The sequence below is a fragment of the Megascapheus bottae genome, chromosome 2 (assembly GCF_031878675.1).
Source record: "Megascapheus bottae isolate mThoBot1 chromosome 2, mThoBot2.hap1, whole genome shotgun sequence".
NCBI lineage: Eukaryota > Metazoa > Chordata > Mammalia > Rodentia > Geomyidae > Megascapheus > Megascapheus bottae.
This window is the reverse complement of record NC_143510.1, coordinates 27256625-27281270: the sequence shown is the minus strand read 5'-3', so window position 1 is coordinate 27281270 and position 24646 is coordinate 27256625. Positions and strand designations below refer to the sequence as shown.

Sequence of the window (24646 nt, the reverse complement as noted above, 5' to 3'; positions counted from 1 at the left end):
CTAGATCTTGATGGTACAGGCCTTGATCAGTGTCTCCTTCCCCACTGAGAGTACACCTGTACTCACTGTTTCAACAAGCATCTAGCATGTTTACTATATATAGACACTGTGCCTGGTCTGAGTGGCTAACTGGAAAGCTGGGGAACCCACAATGTATGAAAAGGACAATATGAGTATGTCACTCTGACCTCCTATGTAGTATCTGTGAAGTGGGACACGAGGGGGAAGGGGGGAGAGCACCAAGACACCATGAACCAGACTGCAGGATTGTAACATCCAGGCTTTCTAGTAACATCTGGGTTGAGACACAGGAGGGAACAGCTGATACCCAGGGAAAGAGGTACTTGGAACAGCAAGACCAGCTGGTAATACAAAGGCCCAGAGGTAAGGGACACAGGTTATTGGAGAACTTCAGGGGCAAGTGGTAGAAACATACGGAAAAGACCAGAGAGGGTACAGAAGGCTTGAACAGCCAACCTCCTGTCCTACAAATGGCTCCTGAATGTCCCCTAGATTCTTCTCCTCTCAATCATGCATGGCCTTCTGGGATCCCTAATCTTATTTGGTGGGTAAGCTTTTCTCTGCTGTCCTGGTGCATGGCCAAACCAGGGAACGTGATGGGCCTCTGAGTCTTTGAGGGTACCAACTAAAAAAATTAGTCAAACATGGAGAATAAAGGCAGGTTGGGATTTGTGAGAGACATGCTGAACAGAAGAATAAGGCTGGGACTCCCCAGGAACAGGGACCTCCTCAGAAACAGGAGTTCCAGTGTCCCCAGAACCATGCTTTAGGTTGCTCCATGCATCCCTGGCCAAGGGGAACATTGACAATGCCTAGGACATTGCTGTGCGTTGGCCCAAAAGGCCACCAGCCCCCAGGCTGAAACTCTGGCCACATGGTAAAGTATCTTCACTGTCAAAAAAAATGAACAAAGAAGAAGTTGAATTAGTATGTCTCTGTCAAGCTGCCAGAACTGTCAATGGAAAAAAAGACCCATAAAGAAGATGAATAAGCACAAATTAAAGTGGAGATGTTTTCGACTTCATAAAGATCCAGTTCTCCCTTAAATCAATCAGAAATAAAGCTTCTCCAACACATGGTCAAGTATTTCCAGTGAACACTCTAAGCCAATGTTTTCTATCATGTCACTGGTGACACTGGGAGTTAGGATGTTCTCAGGGAAACTTTTTGCAGCTGCTACAAATATCAGAGAGCGAGAGAGAGAGAGAGAGAGAGAGAGAGAGAGAGAGAGAGAGAGAGAGAGAGAGAGAGAGAGAGAGAGAGAGAGAGAGAGAGAGGTGCAAAATGAAGCCTGTTTTCATGCCTTACCAGGGATGTGGGATCCTCCATAAGTGATGTTAACATCATAATCCCCTGGGGCAAAGGGGATGTATTCAGCACTGCAGCTGCCATCTTTGTTGTCTCTGCAGTTTATCTTTGACTCTGATGGCCCTTCAACAGTTATGCCAAGCCCACCAATTCCTGCCCCTCTGGAAGAGGTGGAGGGAGGGAGAGAAAAAGGTGCAATGCATATAATCTGTGCTAGTTGCTTTTTGTTAGAGTTCATTTAACATCCCTCTCCATGCCATCCCAGTTAACCAGTCATCCCAGGTATAAATCAGCCTGATACAGCCAGTGTGATAACCCTTCTCACAAAGTGTACTTCTCAGTGGCACCTTTCTGATGCTTGTCCTTTGTTTGCTTTGCTTATCAAAATGCATTGGCTAATACCAGAAAGAGAATGAAGCATGCGCATTATGTGTGTTCTAGCACCAAGCTATGCACCACCCTCATTCTATGGTAAATTCTAATAGGAGTATTTATATAGAAGAATGTGTGTGTGTGTGTGTGTGTGTGTGTGTGTGTGTGTGTGTGTGTGTGAGATCAAGTTAAGTAACTTCTATCTAGTCTGTTTGTTCTGTAATACCTATGATCAGTTTTCTGGTATGTTTTTAGGCATATTTGGGGCTTTGTCTGTAATATGAGTCTTTTGAAAAGGAAATAGCTCATACAAATTGTACCTTACTGAAAGTTAGAAGACAATAGACCGCTTTTTTTTTTTTTTTTTTTTTTTAAAGACCGCTTTGAAGAAAAATAAAATCCCTCATTTTCACCTTGGTCTCGGCACTGGATGCTGTCTCTGAGCTGTATGGCTCAAAGGTAGTGCTCTACCACTTACGAGCCATAGCTCTACTTCTAGCTATTTGGTAGTTAACTAGAAATAAGAACATCATGGACTTGAACCTCAACACTCAGATCTCAGCCTCCTGATGTAAGTAGGATTACAAGTGTAAGCAACCAGCCTAGCTGAGACCAAAGACTATTCTTGTTTGTTTTGGTGCTGGTCCTGGAGTTTAAACTCAGAGCCTGAGCATTATGTGTGACTGACTTTGTTTGTTTGCTTGTTTTCCCCAAGACTCGCATTCTACCACTTCTGGCAACTCTGCTTCTGGCTTTTTTGACAGTTAATTAGATGTAAGAATCTGATGGGCTTTCCTGTCATGGCTGGCCTTGAATCATGATCCTCAGATCTCAACTTTCTTGGTAGTTAGGATTACAGGCATGAGCCACTGGCTCCTAGCTGAGACCACAGACTTGTTCAGAGAATCAACACACTAAACCCAGTGTTCTTTGTACCTGGTAACCACGGTGAAGACATTGGGTTTGTTGGTAAAGGCTTCTTTCAGTCCAGGACCATGGGCTTGAACTCGAGATGGCTGGCAGCCTTCAGTTACAGCCACTTTGAAGGGACTGTTTGGAACAGGCACATCATCATATGTCACCTCTAATACATGGAGACCTGTTCAAAGCAACAACCAGAAAGACCCATTTGTACACAAGTCACCTATTTGTATGAAATTACATACTTCAGGATTTCATCTAGCATTCACATCCGTGTGCTGTACTATTATTTAAAAAGGGCAGGTTATAGGCTGGGTGCAGTGACTCACACCTGTAATCCTAGCTACTCAGGAAGCTGAGATCTGAGGATTCAGGTTCGAAGCCAGCCCAGGCACAAAAGGACCTGAGACTCTTATCTCCAATTAACCTCTAGAAAATGGGAAGTGGGGCTTGGCTCAAGGGTAGTGCAGTAGCCTTGAGCTGAAGAGCTCAGGGACAGTCCCCAGGCCGAGTTCAAGTCCTATCACACACACACACACACACACACACACACACACACAAAAGCTGGCGGACGCAAGTTATGCTGAGTACCAGTAGCTCACACATGTAATCCTGGCTACTAAGGAGACTGATATCTGAGGGTTGAGGTTAGAAACCAATCCAGTAGAAAAGTCCATGTGACTCTTATCTCTAATCACAACAAGAGCTAGAAATAGAACAGTGGCTCAAGTAGTAGTGTGCTACCTTTGAGCAAAGAAAGCTGAGGAATAGTGCTCAGGCCCTGAGTTCAAGTCCCAGGACCAGCACAAAAAAATAAAATTAAAAAAAATAAAATAAGAGCAAAGAGTTTACAATCTCTAATGTTAAAAAAATTAACATACAACAAAAGTCACAGAAATTATGCATTGCAACATTCCATGACATCACCTGCTTGTGAGGCTAAGGCTAAGTGCCAGCCCACCCACTATAGAACAACTCCAGAGATCGGGTATGAAGCAGATAAGGAACCCACTGGAGAGATCTTATTTTTAATTTATTTTTATTTTTTATTTTTTGCCAGTCCTGGGGCTTAAACTTAGAGCCTGGGCACTGTCCTTGGACCTTTTTGCTTAAGGCTAGCATTCTGCCACTTGAGCCACAGTACCACTTCCAGGTTTTCTGTGTATGTGGCTCCAGGGAACCAAACCCAGGGCTCCGAGCATGCTAGGTGAGCATGCTACCAATAGGTCACACTCCCAGCCCTTATTTATTTTTCTTTTCTTTCCCCTCTGTGGTGTCCAGGTTGAGATCTAGTGGGGGCTTAGGCATGTTACATCAGGGCTTTACCACTGAGCCCTTACCCCTAGAGGTTTCATACTTCCATGTTCCTTTGTTTCTTCCCCTGCTGAGGCAGTTGGAATACTGGGTCAGAGGTCAGCATCAGCCACTGGTAGCAAATAGCCAAATATCACATCCAAGAAGGAGGCCACTCACCTTTCTCAAAGGGTGTGTACTCCAACCGGTAGGTGCCATCTGCATTGTCAGTGACAAAGCACTCAGTGGAGGCCCCAGAGGGGTTGGCGATGTGGGCCTTGATGTGGTCACCCCCTACCTGGGTCAGGGGTCTAGAGTCCACAGTAAAGTCGGTGGTGGCTTCCCGAAATACATCTGTAGAGGAAACACAGAAGAACCTCAACAACATTTTGCACCCAAAAGAAGACCCCAGATAGAAGGTTGTTGGTGCTCAAATACACATTAAATCTAATTTCAGTGTCACCAGAGCCCCAAAGAAGCCGCCCCTTCCCAGGGTAGTCTTGCTAAGCGACAACAGGAAGCAAATTAAAGCAACTTCCTCCAAGTTACTCTCTGAGACCTGGTCCCAATGCCATGACTTTAGAGGAGTAGAAAGGAATTCGAGGGAAGCTGGGCTCGGTGGCTCACATCTATAATCCTAGCTACTCAGGAGGCTGAGATCTGAGGATCGTGGTTCAAAACCAGCTCAGGCACTAAAGTCCGTGAGAGTTGTATCTCCATGGACTGAAATTAACCAATTAACCACCAGAAACTGGCACTGTGGCTCAAGGGGTAGAGCAGTAGCTTTGAGCTGAAGAGCTCAGGGACAACGCCCAGGCACAGAGTTCAAGTCCCATGACCAACAGAAAATAATTAATTAAATAAATAAATAAATAATAAATAGATTCGGGGGGAGCTTGGTTGTGTTATAGAGCAACTCTAGCATACACAGTTTAAATCTTGTTCCAAATATATGCTAACAATATAAAAAGTGGTTAACACATTGAAACAGTAAATCAAGGACTAGAAAGGTGGTTTAGTGGCAAAGTGCTTGCGTGCGTAAAGCCCAGTACCACATAAACAAAAAAGGCAGGAGTGGCTCTGTGGCTCAAGTGATAGAGTGCTAGCCTTGAGCAGAAAAAAAACTCAGGGACAGTGCCCAGGCCCTGAGTTCAAGCCCCAGGACTGGCAAAAATAAAAATAAATCAAGTTTTCTGGCCTTGTTTTACTAATAACTGTGGGCCCCGTTCCCATGCAGAAACAGAAAACACAGCTGCGGCAGCAGCCAGCCATGTGCTCTGAGGTCCCAGCCTCCTACATCCAGAAACTCACCTTTCCCTTCTATTCCTGGACCGAAGACTTTGACCTTGCTAGTGTCCACAGCAGGCTCCACCTTGACCCGGGCAGGGAAGTGTGGCACAAGCTCACCGCCATACTTCATGGTGAGTGTGTACATGCCAGCTGTCAGTGGCATGTATGTGACCGCATAGGTGCCATCTTTGTTGCTCTGGATACAGACTTCAGCTTTTGCTCCAGAGTCTGAGACGGCTTCCAAGCCCAGGGCCCCCGGCCCAGCTTCTGAACAGTCAACACTAAGGAGCCCAGCTTCACCCACTTTCCCGTGCTCAAGACCAGGTCCTGAGGCTACGACTTTGGAGGGGTCAAATGGCATTTCAATGTCGGCTTTGAAAGGTGACCCCGGTATGTGGACTTCTTCAAACAGAATGTTGACGAAGTATTCCCCAGGTTTTGTGGGAAGGTAAGAAACAGAGCAGGTCCCATCACCATTGTCAGAACACTCAATTTTGGCTTCACATGGCCCTTCCACGGTTAGACCTAAACCTCCAGTTCCAGCTCCTTTGGTGTCGATAGTGAACTCAGCAGGCTTTCCCACAAGACCACCTTCAAGTCCAGGACCATGGGCCTTCACCTGATTCAATAAACAAAAACAGTCTTTATTCTGCCCAGAGCTGGCGTTGCTGACAGTCAGCCTACTTCAACACCTACACCAACCAACCCTGAAGCACAGCTCCATGACATGGTCCTTCTTCCTGGGGGCTGTGTCCCTCAATGAGGGAGACCCCCAGTGCTGTCAGTATCACAGGCGTCTAGGGGGAGCCATAGCCCTGGCTCCTGTTCAAGAACAGGAGCGAAAGCCCTTCCTGGCCATCCATGGCTCTTTTGAACCACAGGGCTAGATCTGAGACCTGACATCTTGTCCAACAAATACACCTGGGCTAAAGGCTTACAGAACAGCTCTCGGGCTCCTCACTATAGCTCAGACTGCTAACTTAAGTCAACAAAGCTTGTATAATAAATGAAAGCATTTCTTTAAAAAAAAAAAAGAGGGAGAATGAAGCTTTTATTTTTGACTCAAATCAGACAGATTCATAGATTTAAGCCGATGGAAATACCCTAAACCTTTGTGCCAAGAATGCCAATAAGGAATGAAAATGTGGATTTTAAGTTTTTAGAGCTTCTAAAGATGAGCTGAGTCTGTGTGCTGGACTCTGGGCTGTGGCCTCCATATCCCCTCTCTAGACTTAACCCCATGGACTGGCTAAAAACTGCTATTATGCTAACAGGACTTAGGTGAGGAACTCGTCTCTCACCAAAGTCTCACTGAGAGACAGAGGAGGAGCAGGGGACTGGCCCAGCTACCCAGAGGACCCTTCACACTCAGATGTAAGAGAACAACCATCAGCCATGAAGAAATGACTTTCATTTCATAGAAATGACTTTCCAAAAGTCTTTGCCAGGCAGAATCAGAGGACTGAGCATTGCATGTGACAAGTTCTGGGACAAAAACAAAAGCTCACCTTGGTGGGATCCGGCGGCAGCGAGGCCTCCACAGTGTACGGGCTCCCGGGGATGGGGTGTCCATCGTAGGTCACATCTACAGCATACAGCCCCTCCTCCCGGGGGATGAACTTGGCAGTGCTGCTCTCCCGGCCCGTGACAGGAGCCACCAGGCATGGCACGACCTTCCGCGATGGGCTCAGAATTGTTACATCCAGCTTCCCCTGGCCTCCTGCCCCTTTGGTATCCACAGCAAACTCCTGATCCTTCCCTACCTCGACCCCTGGGGAAGGAAAACAAGCCAAAGTGGTGATGAGGGCCCCCCTATTGGCAGGAAGAACATCATGAACTGAGAAAGGGTAGTTCTTTGGACATAGGGCTTTGTCACCACATTTCAGTCCACAACCACCATGAGAACAACTACTTACATTTACTAAATGCATTGTAAATGCTATGCACCAATCATAGCTCATGGCTCCTGGATTTTTACCTAACCCTATCAGGTATTTATCATTAACAAATGTAAGGAACAGATAGGGAAACTGAGACCCAAAAGGATTAAGCAATGTGTCTAGAGTTAACACATCCATCAGGCTACAAAGTTTAAACTTAATTTTCACCACACTGCCTACTTTGGTAGAATAACGCCAGTAATTTACAATCTAGCACCAATCTCCTGTTGGGTTTTTTTTGGTGATAGTCCTCTTGGCTTTCTTTTGGTGATAGTCTTCTATCTAAACACCTCCATAAGTCAGTGTATTATTTACTAATTCTTGGCAGGGGATTTGATCCTACAGTTATCTTCCCTCACCCGCACCCCCAAATAAGGAAGAAATAACAGAGCTGGTAAAGGCAAGAGTGCTGAATCAAGTCCTAGAATTGACTCTGATGGTTTTGAAAGTCTCTACAAAGTGAACCATGGGAAACTCAAGTATTAGTTTGACAAAATCAGAGAAACATGGAGAAAGAACATAGAGCCCTGACAAAAGTCAGACAAATGCTGGTTCTGGGGTAGTATGTGGTCTGCCAAGAAGAACATTGCAGGACTGACCATAAGAGGAGATCTCAAAGCTCCATGTCCCAAAGGGAACATGGTCTTTTTTTCTTTTTCTTTTCTTTTTTTCTTTTTTTGGCATCGGGCGTGGGACCTGAACTCTTCAACTCAAGGTTACCGAGTTATCCCTTGAGTCATAGTGCCCAGGCTAGCTTTGAACTGCAATTCTCAGATTTCAGCCTCCTGAGTAGCTAGGATTATAGGCATGAGTCACCTCATCTGGATGAAAATGGCCTTTTCTAAGTGTTATGCATTTGGGTCATAGGGCTTTATTACTCATTTTGGGCACTGCTGAGATCCTGGGCAGCCCTACAGAGGGACACAGGGGGTCTACCCCGACGACACCCACTCAGTGCTACAGAGGCATCAGAGGCTGGGATCTCACCAAGCACTTAATACCAGCGAGGGGAGTGGTTTAGGTGTGAATGATTCCCAGAAGACAATGCTGACTGTGGAATGCAGTCCAAAGACTGTTGAGAGAGCAGGATACTGCTAGTGCAAAGTAAACACCCAATGTTTGCACCTGCATTTCATCATGTGTAAGAAAGATGGGGAAGGAGAAAGTCGGGAGCTGATAACTGGTCACTCCCAAGAAGGGAGAGACTGATGTTCAAATGGAAATCACTTCAGCTCTAATGTTTTTCTAGATGAAAACTAGCACAGTTTGAAAGACTATTTAAACAGTGTGTGTGGAGGATCATCTGAAGAAGAGTGTAAGTGCATACTGCTCTCTTGTGCAAAGCCCTGGGTTCCATCCTTGATACTGCAATAAAAATAAATAAATATTGGGCCGGGAGTTTGGCCTAATGGTAGAGTGCTTGCCTAGCATGCACGAAGACCCGGGTTCGATTCCTCGGTACCACATACATAGAAAAAAAAAGCCAGAAATGGTGCTGAGGCTCAAGTGGTAGAGCTCTACCCTTGAGAAAGTCCAAGGACAGTGCTCAGGCCCTGAGCCCAAGCCCAAGACTGGCAAAATAAATAAATAAATAAATAAACAAACAATAACTCTCTTTTTCTTTTCTTGGGGGAAGAAAAGGCTTGAACAGAGGGCCTCACATTCTCCCTTAGCTTTTTTTTTTTTTTTGCTGAAAGTTAGTGCTCTAATTTAGGTAAGAGTCTCACAGACTTTTTCTGCCTGGGCTGGCTTCCAACCACAACTCTCAGATTTCAGTCTCTCCGCTTCCTGAGTAGCCAGGGCTGTTGGCACCATGTTTAGAATACAAACATACTTCCTCTTGACTTAGACACCTAGGGTCATTGGCCCAGTGAGAAAAGCCATTCTAAAACAACATGCCCCAGCTTCTCTGCAACGACAGCCTCCAGCAATAATGTTACCGGCCACAGAGGGCTGATATGTGCCACCTGTTGAATTATTAGCTCATTTACTTTCCTTGAAGACAAGTGTTCTCAACCACCCTATCCCAGGCTTGGTGGGGTTAAGTGGCAGCAGATCACTTCATGATATGGTCTGCATTCAAACCCCAGTCTCTATAGAGCATCTTAAGATAGCACTTCTCTGTGACTTCTATCTTTTGAAGGAAATTTAATGGCAGCCATATTTGTTTGTCTTCTTTCCTCTACTAGCACTTACTGTTTTCTAGGCCATTGATTTTTATCTTGCTCAAGTCCAATGGGGCAGCAACTCCCACAGTGAAGGGACTTTTAGGAATGGGGTCCCCACCGTAAGTCACGAGAACCTGCATACTGCCCTGAAAAAAAGAGAAATTAAAAACAGTCATTTATAGGATAGCAATACACTAATCTGCTATTGACATGTACTTTCCAGAACCTTCGTGAGGAAGAGATCCAGTGGACTTCACTGGATTTACAAAGCGTGACAGCCATGTTTCAGCTGTTGAATGCACAGAGAAATAAGATCAAATAAGAAGCTGGGCACTGGTGGATCACACCTGCAATCCTAGCCACTTAAGAGGCTGAGATCTGAGGGTTGAGGTTCAAAGCCAGCCCAAGGAGGAAAGCTCAATAAGTCATTCCCAATTACTGTCAAAAAGCCAAAAGTAGAGGTGTGGTTTAAGACATAGAATACCAACCTTGCATGAAAATAATTGCAAATTTAAGCCCCGGTAAACACACACACACACATACACTCACTCAAGATAGCTACTAAGAAGAGACATAATCTTTTACAGCATGCCAAACACTGTGCTACATACCTTTATTCATTGCTTCTATCCAATCTCAAAATAATGGTAAGGAGTAGTCCCTACCATCATCCTCACAGTTCCAGAAGAGGAAGGCATGGCTCAGTGAGTAAATTAAGTTGCTCTGTCACACCCTGGTTAGTGTGTATGCTGGTGCCAGGCCTCACACCTCTGGTCCCCAAACTTTTATTCTCATTGCTTTGCCATGCCACCTTGTTAGCGAACACACTTAACCAAGTTGTGGGTATAGCTGCTGGGTCTGGGGCCTCCAAACAACCAGTTTTTCCATGTGCTGGCAATCTGTTTCAGCTCCCTGAGTTGCAGAAAGGATTTGCAGTCATTTATTCACTTGGAGCTGTTCTAGACCAGCATGTAGTTTAACTGCTGTTCTCATAAAGGACCGCCCCCCTATACCACCCCAAAAAAATCTGTAAGTGTGAAAGCACACTAGCTGCAGGATTGCTGCAGGCAGTCATGCTGTGTTAGTCCTACCTGCTTCTAGACCAGCTCACTGCTCACTTCCCCTCATCACCATGGGCAGAGTCCCCACCCTCTAGGCCAAGTAAGTATCCATGAAAGCCCATTGGCTTTAAAGAAGTAATGCACCCACAACCTGACAAATATAACTGTAACCCCTCTATACATTACCCCGACCATAAAATTAAAAATAAAACAAACCTCAAGGACAGAACCTAGGAACTGAATTCAAGGCCCAGGACTAGCACCCCCATCTCTACTCCCACCCCAAAGCACACAAGTGAGAGTAAAGTAGGAAACAAGATTCTCTGAGAATTCCAAAGGCTCCATTGGTGTGCAGGCCCTGCCGAAAGCTGTCACTAATCTAGTGTGGAGAGGGTGTAACTTTTGGCTTATGTATATTTTCTCACATTCCTTTTGTAATAAAGGGGAAAAGAGCCAAGGCCAGTGGGGGAGGGTGGGCCAGTTGCATGGACTAAGGACTGATCTTCCAGGATTTTCTTTACTACTACACAGAAGACCAGCTGCCCCCGCCCCCATCTCAAGGGTATGACATTTCATGCCAAACTGTGCACGGGTCAAATTCAATAGAGCTGGGTGCAGGCCAAGGGATAAGAAATGTCCCGTCAGAATGCTTAAGGGAGGACTGACTTGTTACTTTTCACATGGCATTTCTGACACTCTATTCTTCTCCAGCTGCCACTACCCACAGCCTCCATCATGGAAGCCTCAAATCTAACCAGGGGTCCTGGAAATACCACTCCCACCCCCATAAGACTTCTGGTCATTTCTCTGGCATGCTAAGCAGAAAAGGGAAAGTGTTACAGTTAAGCCTGTCTATTCCATACAAGAAAAGTATGTTCTCGTTACCAGTTACAAAAGCAAAAAAAACAAAAACAGAAAGAACATGAACTCTGTTAGATAACCTAACCAGGAGGAGGAAAGGAATCTTAGAAGATTTAACCTCTAATACCTACAGCATTTCCTGTTTCCCCTGAGGCTCAACTAAGGAATGGACTGAGCTTCCCCTGCTCTGCCCAAACTGGGCCATGAGTGACCACCTGTGAATTTCACCAAGATGTAGCTGGCCCACAGCCATGGTAACTGTCCCATCTATGTGCTTTTGAACCCTGGCCCTTGTTGTTCTGAAAGCACGTGAGTGTGACCTCGTAGCTCAGAATATGGACACTCCTCTGCTCCAGAGTCCCCTGGAAAGCAGCCACAGTCTTACTGCTAACCCAAGAGGCCTGAGTTTCTCAGAAGTCACTGGCTTTCAAGGTGTACCTCCTCTCCTGTGTAGGGATAACTTTCTGAATGGCCTTGCCCCTTATTCAGAGCATATCATCATGTTTCAGCCACTCCTCAAAATGAGAGTTCAAAGAAGAAAATGTGCATGTTAGCAGATTACAGTGTGAGAAGAAGGAACCATGGCATTCACTTGTTCATCTGCTAATCCACGTGGAACACCTATGGTAGTAGGTCTCTGGTGCTTAGGGGTGAGGATGGGAATATACATGCTGGACATGCTATCCCTCCCTGGGGGAGCTCAGCCTCCAGGAAGACAGATACCATCTGTTTTTTTGCCAAAGAGAAATATGCAGAATTAATCTAGTGCTGGTGGCTCACACCTGTAATTGTAGCTACTTGGGAAGCTAAGACCTAAGGATTACAGTTCCAAAGTCAGCCTGAGCAAGGAAAGCTGTGAGCCTCATCTTCAATTAGCCACTACAAAGCCAGAAGTGGAACTATGGCTCAAATGATAACAGTGTTAGCCTTGTGTAAAAAAGCTGAAGGACAGCAACTAGACTCCGAGTTCAAGCCCCAATACCAGTAGATACATTCACACACACGCACGCATACATACGCATATACACACACACAAACACACACACACACCACAAAATATTACAGAATTACAAGCCAGCCCAAATAATGAAACTATAACCCTTACTATAAACAAACAACAAAAAGGACCAGAGACACTATACAAAGCCCACAAGAAAGGTAGGAATTACCACCAAGATTCTACCAGGCTCTTAGTCCATATCACACCAGTGTTGGTGGGTAAATAGCCCTGAGAGATTACGGAGTTAGCCAAGGGCTCTCTAACCAGCCGCTATCACAGAGCTAGGCAAACTTGACCTTGAGGTGACTCTGAAGTAAGGAACTTCCCACTCTCCTATCACTTTAAATGCAATCAAGCCAGACCTGGGCTCTTGACCTCTACCTCAGTAGAGGCTGGTAACACTAGACAACCCATTTTACCATCATTTTCAGGGGGTGGCAAGCCAACTCCACATTTCCCCACTGTCTATAACTTACTTTCTAATAGCTTGACCCAAAGCACTGGAAGATATATAGATATAGAATAAGACAAAGTCAACTGTGTTCTGAAGACACTTATGTTTTCAAAATCACCTATCCTGTGAACTTGGTAAGCGTGATAGCCATGATTGTCAGGTATTATCTCCTAAGGAATGTGGAGAACAGGTAACAAAGATGACATCAAGCCAGCACTCCTGGTGCAATGGTCACAAACAGCCCTCAGAAGTAGCGGTAGGGAAATAAGTTGCTATGCTTTGCTAGTGGCCAGGACTATGAACCAGATAACTCTTCCTCTACTTCCCACATAGCTGAGGTTATAGGCGCATACAACCAGGCTCAGTACCTTATTAGAATTTGTGTGTATTTGTGTGTGTGCCTGCAGTACTTGGTTTGAACTTAGGGCCTGGCACTCTTACTTAGATTTTTTTGTTGTTGTTCAAGGGTGGTGTTATACCACTTGAGCCATATCTCTGCTTCGGCTGGTTTGCTGATTAATTGGAGATAAGAATCCCTTGGATTTGTTTGCTGAGACTAGTTTCAAACCTTGATCCTCAGATCTTAGCCTCCTGAATAGCTAGGATTATAGTTGTGGGTCAACAGTGTATAGTTCCTTCCATTAGATTTTTTTTTTCTTTTGCCAATCCTGGGGCTTGAACTCAGGGCCTGGACACTGTCCTTGGGCACTTGTTGCGCAAGGCTAGCACTTTGCCACTTGAGCCACAGCACCACTTCCAGCTTTTTCTGTGTATGTGGTAACAAGGAATCTAACCCAGGGCTTCAGGCAAGTTAGACAAGCACTAGGCTTATCTGCCACTATGCTATGCTCAAGGCCCCTTCATTAGAATTTTTAAGAATAAGAAGTGACTGGAAAAGTGGCTCAAGCAGTAGAGAGCTTATATATCTTTTTTTTTTTTTTTTGCCAGTCCTGGGCTTGAGCTCAGGGCCTGAGCACTGTCCTTGGACTTTCTCAAGGCTAGAGCTCTACCACTTGAGCCTCAGCACCACTTCCGGCTTTTTTCTATGTATGTGGTATCGAGGAATCGAACCCGGGTCTTCATGCATGCTAGGCACCCACTTTAACCACTAGGCCAAACTCCCGGCCCGAGAGCTTATATCTTAACAGATGTAAGGCTCTGAGCTCAAACTCCAGTACTGCCAAAAGAGAGGGGGGAGGAGGAGGGAGGTAGAGAATGGGGAATCCTTTTTCAGAAGTGGAGGTGTGGCTCAAGTGGTAGAGTGCCAGCCTTAAACAAAGAAACCAAGTGAGTGCATGAGACCTTGAGTTTAAGCCCGCTACTGTTTAAACACTACTGTTTAAAACACATCTTCACTGCCAGGGCAGTTCTTAGATTTGATCCCAAAGAATGTGTAGTGCCTGCTTCCCAAAGCAACAGGCGGAGCTACTCCATGCTCACTGCATCCCTTGTTCCTTTCCCACTCCACTCCTGCTGGCTCCACCCTGAGTGGGCCTGGGTGCGGCGATGCTGAAGCAGTGTTTCTGCAGCCAGCAGGCACTTCCGGTCCTGCAAATACCATTTCCCACACAGGGGACTCCTTCTTCCAGAATGAAGGAATCTCAGAGACTTAGAACAACAGTTTACCACACTAGGCAAGGGTATTAAAATCCAGACTTTCCTGCCAGGATGTCTGCTGTCCAGACTTCAGAGGTGTGAACATGAAGCAAAACAAACTCTTAAAAGAGCATAATGGGTACAGAAAATTTCAGTTGTGTGAGATATAAAGAGCGGTGGAGAGGTGGATAGGGGTCATGTTTGCACAACAGGAAAATGGATTGAATGTCACTGAAGTGTGTACTTCATTCAGCATGCCCAAGTTGGAAAATGTTCTCTGGATTTTGCTACAATACAAAGATACTAAATTTTTAAAAGTTAAACACAGAGACATGGACTTGTTTAGACGGGGTAATTTTTTAAGACTCTTATGGCATACTATAACAAAATAAATCAGCTGAGAGAGAAAGTCCCATAAGAATTCCTATGGCTCTATAAAAAGGAACAATTTGTGACCCCCAAATAGCACTCCAGCCCTTAGGGACTAAAAGCTGAACAGGCTCTTTGAGAAAGGACCTCAGTAAAACACCTTGTAAAGGTGTACAAGTAGGCTAAAAGGAGGCAAGGGTCAGGGTGGGGGAAAAAAAAAAAAAGCAAGTGTGGCAGGGCTCTGTAATTAATGACAGGCAGAGGCCTCAGGCAAAGGGGTATGTGTGTCTATATTCAAACAAATGTATTTGATGGAAAGGTGGACTTATTAGGGCCTAATTATCAAGAGTCTAACACCTCTCTAGAAAACCTGACCCTGAAACAGAGATGAGACTGGTTTCCTGTTTCTTTTGGAATTCCCAAAGGCATTCCCCTAGCACTTACCAGGCTTTGGGTCAGTGTTTCCAGAAAAGCTCAGAACAAAAGGGTTTGTTTTGTTTTTCCGTTCTTATTTTTGGGGGAGAGGGGACAGTCCTGGGGCTTGAACTCAGGGCCCAAGCACTGTCCCTGAGCTTCTTTTGCTCAAGGCTAGCACTTTACCACTTGACCCACAGTACCACTTCCGGTTTTTTCCACTTATGTGATACTAAGGAATCAGATCCAGGGCTTCATGTATGGTAGGCAAGTACTCTATTATTACTAAGCCACATTTCCAGCCCACAGAACAAACGGTCTAGAAAGTCATCTCCCATAGTGGCCCACCCCCACAAGCACTGCCCACACCTCTAGAGTCCTGGCACCATGTACTTATACACAGGGGACAAGATGGATCCTACCTGCTGGGTGGGTGTATATTTAACGGTGTGGGAGTAGTCATAATTATCAATGACATCCAAGTCCTTCACTGCATCACCAGGAATGGGGCTACTGAACTGCACGTTGAGTGGGGCTTTCCCAGCACCTTTGGTGTAGACAGTGAAGTGGGTGGGTTTCCCATTTTCCACACCTGGAAGGACACATGATGAAGTGGGGAGGCAGGGTTAGCTAGACAGTTTTCACTTTTAGAACTAGTCTTACAGGTCCAACATCACCACCATAACCTGCTCATCACCCCTAACAAAGGCAACCAGGGACTGGGGCAGTCCACACTCAGCCAGGCATATGGCTGCTACATCAGAGTTCTGAGTAGAGATGAATCCCTCCAGGTCTAGACCAAACACACCCAATGTCCTTGACTCCAGAAAGCCCAGGACAGCTTTTCCCCATCCCTTTACCTGCTTTGCTGAGACCAGGGCCTTCAGCCTTCACTTTGCTGGCATCGTGGCAAGGGTCCACTTTGACTCTGAAAGGGCTGGCAGGGATTTCCTGTAGCAAAGACACAGTCTCAGAAGGAAAAGTGACTGTCAGAGCTTTAGCGTTCTGCCTAAACAGTGAGGGGTAAACTTAGCACAATACCTCCTTTAGCAGGTAAGAGGAGGTGATTCTGCATATGCCTAGGATCACCAACAGACAACACATGGGCCACTCACTCACAATCCAAAGACTGTTGGGTCATGAATGTGAGAAAAGTACTACCCAGGATAATAAAGCCAGACCCAAAACAATGTATGGGGAGTCAGCGGAAGGAAATGTCCTAGCAGCGACGAGCTGGGAGCTTAGGTGTAGGGACTACAAGGAAGTAATCAGAAACAGAATTGACCATAATTCTTAGAGAAGAATGCTGCAGACTGTCAGAATAAAGGCATGAGAGACTGGATGACGTCAAACTGAAGGCCATTAACGTTAGGCATGGAATGTTCTCCTGAGATTCCTAGCTTATGTCAAGTTAACTTTAATCATCTGGATTCCGGGCACTATGTACTTTATCATCTCTATCACATACCTGATACTTCAAAAAGCCTCTCCCTAAAAAAAAAATGAGGGCAGAGGGCTGAGGAATTGAGTCTTAGAGGTCAATGCTGAATTCAATCAAGAACTTGATGAAAGTTTACAGTTCAGGCTCTTTTCTGAACCCTGCTTTTAACCACTAGACTGTTCTGTTCACTTCTGGCCATTTTTTTCCCCTTCTTGGTTTAAAAGAATCAGAAATAAAAGGGATTTGAGCAGGGCCAGGTGCTGATAGCTCATGTCTGTAATCTTAGCTACTCAGGAAACTGAGATCTGAGGATCAAAGTTCAAAGGCAACACAGGCAGCAAAGTCTGTAAGACTCTTATCTCCAAAAAGGCCTAAAGTAGAGCTGAGGCTCATGTGGTAGAGTACTAGCACAGAGCAAAAAAAAACCCTCAGGGACAGCACCTAGGACCTCCCAGGACTGGCACAAAAAAGCAGGAGGCAGTCAGGAGTTTGGCCTAGTGGTAGACTGCTTGTCTAGCATGTGCAAAGACCCGGGTTCAATTCCTTGGTAGCACATACATCGAAAAAAAAAAAACCTGTGGCTCAAATGGTAGGGTTCTAGCCTTAAGAAAGCCCAAGAACAGTGCTCAGGCCCTGAGTTCAAGCCCCAGGACTGGGGGTGGGGGGAAGCAGCAGGGGTAGGGGAGTAAGACAGGGGAGAGAGAAGGATCAAACTGAGTTCTTAGGAAATATACACCCAGGTTGTTGGAAAGAAGTCCAGCCCACTCCACTCAGCCCCCACCCCAGGCCCAATGCACACCTGTGAGGCAAAGAGAACTTTGATGGTGTATCGCCCAGCGGCAGGAGGCACATATTTGACTGTAAACGTGTCGTTGGCATTGTGAATAATGTCAAAATCCACGTCTTCCTCATCGTCACTTAACACCCGAGCATCACACTTAATGCCAACACTGACATCACCTGGAACAGACTGACTTATTAGTACCAGTTAGCAAGAAACAGCATGTCCTAGGCAATCACTTCCAGCTTGGACTAACACCCCAAAGAGCAACAGGGAAGTTTCCAGTAAGAAATCTAAGAAAGGGAAGATGATTTGGGAAAAGGAATGAAGATATTTTGCAAAGATCCTACCAAAACACCAACACGTGAGTTCATTAGGGAATAACTGCCTATGCAGATGGACTATTTTTCCGCTGAATGTTCATTGCCCTCCAGGCCTTATGGAAAGAACTTCCTTCCCTAAGGAACAATCACCCCTGGAGAAGGTGCAGTCTGCTCTTACCTTCCCCAGCCTCTGTGCAGTCCACTGTGAAGTGAGTGGGCTCATTTGCCTTCAGCCCACTTCTCTCCACACCTGGCCCAAACACCTTGACCTTCTGGGGATGACTACCTTGCCCAATGTTCACCTAGAAGAGACACGGAGAAAATCTGAGCATCCATCCCACTCCTTCCACCCAGAAACACACTGAATCCTTTGGACAGGTCTATGACACTCTGTCTTTCAGGCCATGCTACCTTTCAGTGCCCACTGAAGATAGGTTTATTCCGCATATCTGCCACAGAGCTCAAGCCAGGAGCAGAGCTGGGCTTTTTCCTATAATCAGGACTGGCTTCACAACTCTCACAACTTACCCTGTAGGGGCTGTGTGGGATGTTCACCCCACCCCAGACCACAGCAATGGTGTGCTTGATGGGTTTCACTGGCATGTAGGAGCAGGCATAGGTGCCATCCATCCGGCTCTTCATCTGGATGTCGATAGGCTGGCCTTCTCCATCCTGCAAAAGAGCCAGAATGAGGAACAGAGATGGCCTCACTCTGTGTCCTATAAACAGAGCCAGTATGGCTGTCTAGTGTGGCCAAGGCAAAACTGCAGGGAGCAATCATGACACATCATTTGCTCTCAATACAACAATAAGTAACAAAATATCATATGTTCGTTGTTATATTGACGAGGTCAACCTGAAGCTCCTGGCTTGACTGATCCTCATACATCAATCTCCCAAGTACTGGGTCTATGGGCACAAAGCACTGTACCTGGCTACACTTATTTATTTTTAACTACTAAGCTACTTCTTCCCCCTTTCATCCCCCCTACCAGAAAAAGCAGTGCTTACTCAATGTTTCTTCTGCGTGTGTGTGTGTATGTGTGTGTGCATGCTTACACTGGTTCTAGGACTTGAATTTGACCTAGCCTTAGTACTATCCCTGAGTTTTTGTTTTGTTTTGTTTTGTTTTACCAGTCCTGGGCTTGAGCTCAGGGCCTGAGCACTGTCCTTGGACTTTCTCAAGGCTAGAGCTCTACCACTTGAGCCTCAGCACCACTTCCAGCTTTTTTTTTTTCTATATGTGGTACCGAGGAATCGAACCCGGGTCTTCATGCATGCTAGGCACGCACTTTAACCACTAGGCCAAACTCCCGGCCCCCCCCTGAGTTTTTTTTTTATGTGTTGTTGTCAATCATGGGGCTTGAACTCTGGACCTGGGAGCTGTCTTTTAACTCTTTAGCTCAAGGCTACTGCCCTACCCCTTGAGCCACAGAGCCACTACCGATTTTCTAGTGGTTAACTGGAGATAAGAGTCTCACAGACTTTAGTGCCTGGTCTGGCTTTGATCCTCAGATCTCAGCCTGAGTAGCTAAGATTATAGGTATGAGCCACTGCACTTGGCTGCTGTCCCTGAGTGTTTTGCTCAATGCTAGTGTTCTGTCACCTGAGCCAGGGCTCCACTACTGGCTTTCTGGTGATTAATTGCAGATAAGAATCTCATGGGCTAGACATAGTGGCTCACCCTAGTAATCCTAGCTACTTAGGAGGCTGAGATCTGAGGAACATGATTCAAAGCTAGCCTGGGCATTAAAGTCTGTGAGACTTGCCTCCAATTAAAGACTGAAAAACTGTAAGTGGCACTGTGGCTCAAGGGGTAGGGCAGTAGCCTTGAGCTGAAGAGCTCAGCGACAGCACCCAGAGTCCAAGTCCCACAACTGACAACCAAAAAAACCCCACAAACCCAAAACAAACAAATAAAAACTCAAGGAGTTGGGGCTGGGAGCATAGCCTAGTGGTAGAGTGTTTGCCTAGCATGCACATAGACCAGGGTTCAATTCCTCAATACCACAAACATAGAAAAAGCCAAAAGTGGTGCTGTGGCTCAATGAAAAAGCTCTAGCTTTCAGAAAGCCCAAGGATAGCACTCAAATCCTGAGTTCAAGCCCCAAGACTAGCCAAAACAAGGGGGGGAAAAAAAGAATCTCATGGACATTCTGGCTAGGGCTGGCTTTAAAAAGCATCCTCAGATCTCAGCCTCCTGATTATCTAGGATTACAAGCATAGGTCACTAGCACTTGACTTTAGGCAATGCTTCTTAATTTCAATTCCTGCATCTAAGTCCTTTGGCCAATTTGAATTAAAACAGATAGATTAAAGAGCTGACAGGGTAATGTGAAAGAACCATCATTCTTTCCAAAGTATATAAATTACAAAGATCATTTAAAAAACAAACAAACAAACAAACAACAAACTCACATAACCCCTGAAATAATATTATTATTCCAAATGCATAAACAATGCCCTGAAGATTGGAAATGTGGCTTAGTGGTAGTATGCTTGCCTAGCATACACATAGCCTTGGGTTTAATTTCTCAGTTCCATATAAATAGGAAAGGCTAGAAGTGGATCTGTGGCTAAAGTGGTAGAGTGTGGTACCTTCAGCAAAAGAAGCTCAGGGATAGTGCCCAGGCCCTGAGCTCAAGCCCCAAAACTGCCCACCCCCCCAAAAAAAAGATGCACTGAGCACCAAGCTGTTATTACATTTGCAGTCTTGCCAGTTACATGCATAAGTGGTCCCCAGAAACTTACCTGAGCAAATATCTTTAAGGGAGCTTTTCCAGCATCCTTGGGATCCACAGTGAACTCAGCTGGATTATTGACAATGCACCCAGTCTTCTCCAAGCCTGGCCCATATGCTTGAACCTGGAGCAAAAGGCCAATGATGATTTGTCTGTCTGAGACAGGCCCCACTAAGCCTGAGCACCAAGCAATGAGGCAGGGAGGCAGGCACAGGCAGGGACAGGCATGACAAAATGCCTCCTGTTTAATTTTATGGTGCACATCTAAATAAGAAGGTTATGGGAAATGAAATGCAAAGGCAGGCTATAACTAAAAAATAAACAGTATCACTAATCTCTCATGAAAGAGAAAGCTATAAAACCTGGCCAGAACCAACCCAAGCTCCCTGCCTTATTCTGAACTAATAGAATTTCTAGTAACTGGGTCAAGGAGCTCAGGCATGCCCAGTTTCAATACATAGAACCTTCACCACAGACATCATTCCAAATGTTTGCAGTTCCCAGGAAGCAAATGATTAGCAGTAGCCAAAGAAGTGTCACTGCTAGCCACTACCAGGGTCAACGGATGTCCGCTGTGGACAGCTGCCCAACTGGGCCAACATCAGCAAATGTGGCTGCAGCATTCACCTGCTGTCTAGAGGAAAACAATTTTTATGTATGGAATATTTTTAATACTCCAGAAAGGAGCAAAACTGAAATCTGCAAGGAAATAGTGACTCTGGAGCCCCTACATAGATCATGCACTGTACTAAAGAACTTGACCTCAAATCATCCCAGAAGCTCCCCCTCCCTATTTAATAGCAGAAAAAGCCAAAAGGCAGAGAAGAGCATGACTTAGCCAACACTATAAAAGTGCTAAGAATACTAGCGAGATTCAAATTCAAGTCTGTTTCCTTTCAAAAAAAAACACATAGCTGTGTCTTCAGGTGTGGGGGTGTGGGGATGAGGAGGGTGGAGGGTGTTAGGAGTCAGCCAAGGGAGACAGAAACAGGACAGATTGCTCACCAGGTCTGGGTTGTGGTCTCCTGAGGCAGGGAGGATGAAGGCCATAAATGGGCTGTCCTTAATGTCTTCGTCGTCACACATGATGTGAACAGCGTATTCTCCTGGCTCCTTGGGCCAGTACTTGACATCACATGATCCATCATTCTGGTCATTATATTCAATCTTTGCCTGGGATGGGCCTTCAATAGCAAAACCTGGGTACAATAGAAGGGCCTCTGTGGTTACATGGTGGAAAGTATCCACATTACTACCAATTCGTGTCTTCAGCCTCCTAGGAACCAAATACTGGCCACAAGACTGAAATCTGCTAAGAGTTCATGAGAAACAGAAGCACTAGATACTTTGGGATTTTATATTATCTAATAAAAGCCATAGGCTAAATAAGCAAATCTCTCATCAGTTTGGCAATATGTGCCAAAAATCTTAAATCAACATCCAAACCCTGCTATTCCCTACCCCCCTGCCCAACTCATGGAGCCACAGCACCACTTCTGGTTTTCTAGTGGTTGACTGGAGATAAGAGTCTCCTCAGATCTCAGTAGGATTACAGGCATGAGCCACCTAGCCTGGCCATTTCCGGCCTTTTGTCTTAAGAAATGAGGCTACATACTCAATGTTCTTCATATATCAAAACCTTAGAGTGCAAATGAATACACACAGTCACACAATAAAATTCCACAAAGTCTCAGAAAATGGATACATAAAGCTATGAATACTTCCCCTACAGTTCATGTGACAAATTAACATTTGTACCTGTACATACATGGGGGAAAAAAAAAAACCCTGGGGAAGGATAAATCAAAGGTTAAACACTACCTTTGGCCTAGGAGATTTCTAGTAAAAAGACATAAAGGCCAAATTTGGCTACCTGCCTAATTCTGTAAATAAAGTTCTACTGGAATATGACCACTCAGTTTGTGCACCTGTTCTTTGATGGGTATTTCCAACTTACAGTAGTAAAGTTACATAATGGTGGCAGAGACCACATGGTCTCTGAAAATATCTTTTACCTGACCCTTAATAAAGTTTGGTGGTGCATGCCTGCTATCAATGCGATAGGAGCATCATGAGACCATGAGTTCCAGGATGTATGAGCTACCTAGCATTGATTTTGAGGAAGCAAGAGAGGGAAAGGAGGGAAAAGAAGGGGGAAAGGAGGGAAAAGAAGGGAAGGGACTCAAGTCACAATGACTATATATCAGAAGTATCTCTACAATATATTCAGCTATGCTTCTAAGAATATGTTTATTTAGGAGATGACAAATTTCTGTCACATTCATTCTTTGAAACTAGCATTAAATGTCTTAGTCCCTGCTAAGTGCCTGCCTACTATGTTCTAAGTACTGCTCAGGCAAAACAAAAGGCATGTGCCTTCACTGGTAGATTAATGGCTGCTAGTGACAGAGGCTAAGGCAAGATGAGAGGAGGCAAATGGGAGCTACAATTTAACAGCCCTCAAGGACTTGCTAGTCCTCCACTCACCTAGAGACCCCACTTCAGAGCCAATGGATTCCACCACGAAGTCTGCTGACCGTCCAACAATCCCACCATGGAGACCAGGTCCCCAAGCACGGACTTTCTGCATGCCTGCTTCAGGGCCAACTTGAACTTCAAAGGGGCTAGAAGAAGGGAACAGAAGAAGTCTCAAATAAGAGTGAAATAGTGGGGTAACTACAGCCAGAAACCATTAACATCCACTCCTTCCACCTGCCTGAGTCTTGCAGTAGGGATCCCCCCACTCTAGGCAAGCCTTTCCTCTACACAAGTACCCCTGAAGCCATTGTTATGTCAACAATATCATGCAATGTGGCTGCCTCCGGTGCAGAGGGCACAGGGCAGGTACTCAAGCCCCTTGTCAGTGAACTTTCATTCCACACAGCCCTCTGGACAGTAAGCCTTGGAGGAAAGAAAGCCACACATCTCTGTGCCTATCTATCTCTAACCTCAAAACTAGTTTGAATAGGTCTTACCTATGTGAAGAAATGTGCTTTTAAATTTGATATGGGAGATTTAAAGTATGTGTGTTTGGATACTGAGAACCTTATATAGTAACCCTTTGTGCTCAGTTTTGCTTCCTAAAGTTTCAGTGACATGAAGTCAAATATGACACAAAATATGCATCAACAGAAAATCAGGACAGTCCAGAAAGCTATCACGATGACTGCACTGCAGTTCTCACCTCACCCCACCACACAGGCCAACCAGAGCATGTCTCATTTCTAAAGGTAAGAAGAGTATGATAGAGATACCTTCAGAGGGACTACATTCATCTACCTTTTATTAGAGCACTTTTTGCTGTGAAGTTGTTACTGCATCTATTTTATCAATTAAACTTTTTCATAGGTATGCAAGTCTAGGAAAAAAAACTGCATATAGAGCATCTAGAACTATCTATAGTTTTGATATCCAGTGGTGGATCCTTCATAGATAAGGCAGGAACAACTACAATGCTCAACTGCTTCTCAGGGAAAACATGTATTTATAAATGCATTTAGAGTTTAAAGTTGCCTAAGAGGCTAGAAAACACATGAATGCAGAGAGGAACCACCTGTGAGGCCACAAGCAAAGCTCCCAGTAGTGTCCCTTGGTCCCTGACAGGGCTCACATATATGGGCTTAATGTAAAACACAGCAGATTGGCACATTTTATGAACAGAGGCATTCACTGAGAAAGAGAACTTGAGTTTATTATAGAAGGGTGGACAGACACATAATCCATTTGCTCTCTATTAGCTGCTTCTGGCTGCTCTTGCCTCCTACCAGGCCCAAACCACCAGTGTTTGATTTAAAGGAAGGCAGCTGAAACCACAGCAACTTACTGCCACTTTAGAGAACAGGTCAAATATGTATATGCTAAGAAGAAAAAGGAGGAGGAGGAGGAAAAGGAAGGGAAGGGGGAGGGGAAGGAGAGTGGGAAGGGAGGGGGAAATGGTGGGGGAGAAGAGGCAGCAAAGCTTTCAAAAAAGCAGATCTCTCTCTTTCCAGCAGCCAGTGAGGCCCTACCTCCAAAGAAGCCCCATTTGTACTCACCTCTTGGGAATGTGGTGTCCCCCCCATGTGACTGCAATGCTGTATTTGCCTGGGCTACTAGGGTAATACTCAAATGCATAGGTCCCATCCAGAAAGCCTTTCTGTTTCACCAGCTCCTCCAGGCCCTCTGTGAGAAGGAAATAAACAATGTGTCTACCAAAATCCAAGGTACACAAAACCCTGGAAAGCAACAGCAAAAAGGTAACAAGGCCCACAACATAAAGGCACACAGGAAAACTAACAGAGGTTACCTCAGAC

General features: G+C 45.3%; 1 protein-coding gene across 3 annotated transcripts in view; it reads right to left on the bottom strand.

The window, feature by feature from the left end:
• Flnb (filamin B) overlaps positions 1-24646 on the bottom strand; it is a 145882-nt gene that overhangs the window by 38221 nt on the left and 83015 nt on the right. For all 3 annotated transcript variants that reach the window (XM_090322884.1, XM_090322892.1, XM_090322899.1), the window contains exons 10-24: positions 24389-24515; positions 22842-22978; positions 21360-21553; positions 20365-20478; positions 18142-18285; positions 17792-17915; positions 17309-17469; positions 15929-16019; positions 15491-15660; positions 9342-9459; positions 6714-6976; positions 5227-5824; positions 4096-4269; positions 2638-2800; positions 1330-1490 (exon numbers count right to left, since the gene is read on the bottom strand). In XM_090322884.1, the coding sequence (XP_090179010.1) occupies positions 1330-1490; positions 2638-2800; positions 4096-4269; positions 5227-5824; positions 6714-6976; positions 9342-9459; positions 15491-15660; positions 15929-16019; positions 17309-17469; positions 17792-17915; positions 18142-18285; positions 20365-20478; positions 21360-21553; positions 22842-22978; positions 24389-24515 (2739 nt within the window). The remainder of the gene's footprint in view (positions 1-1329; positions 1491-2637; positions 2801-4095; positions 4270-5226; positions 5825-6713; positions 6977-9341; positions 9460-15490; positions 15661-15928; positions 16020-17308; positions 17470-17791; positions 17916-18141; positions 18286-20364; positions 20479-21359; positions 21554-22841; positions 22979-24388; positions 24516-24646) is intronic.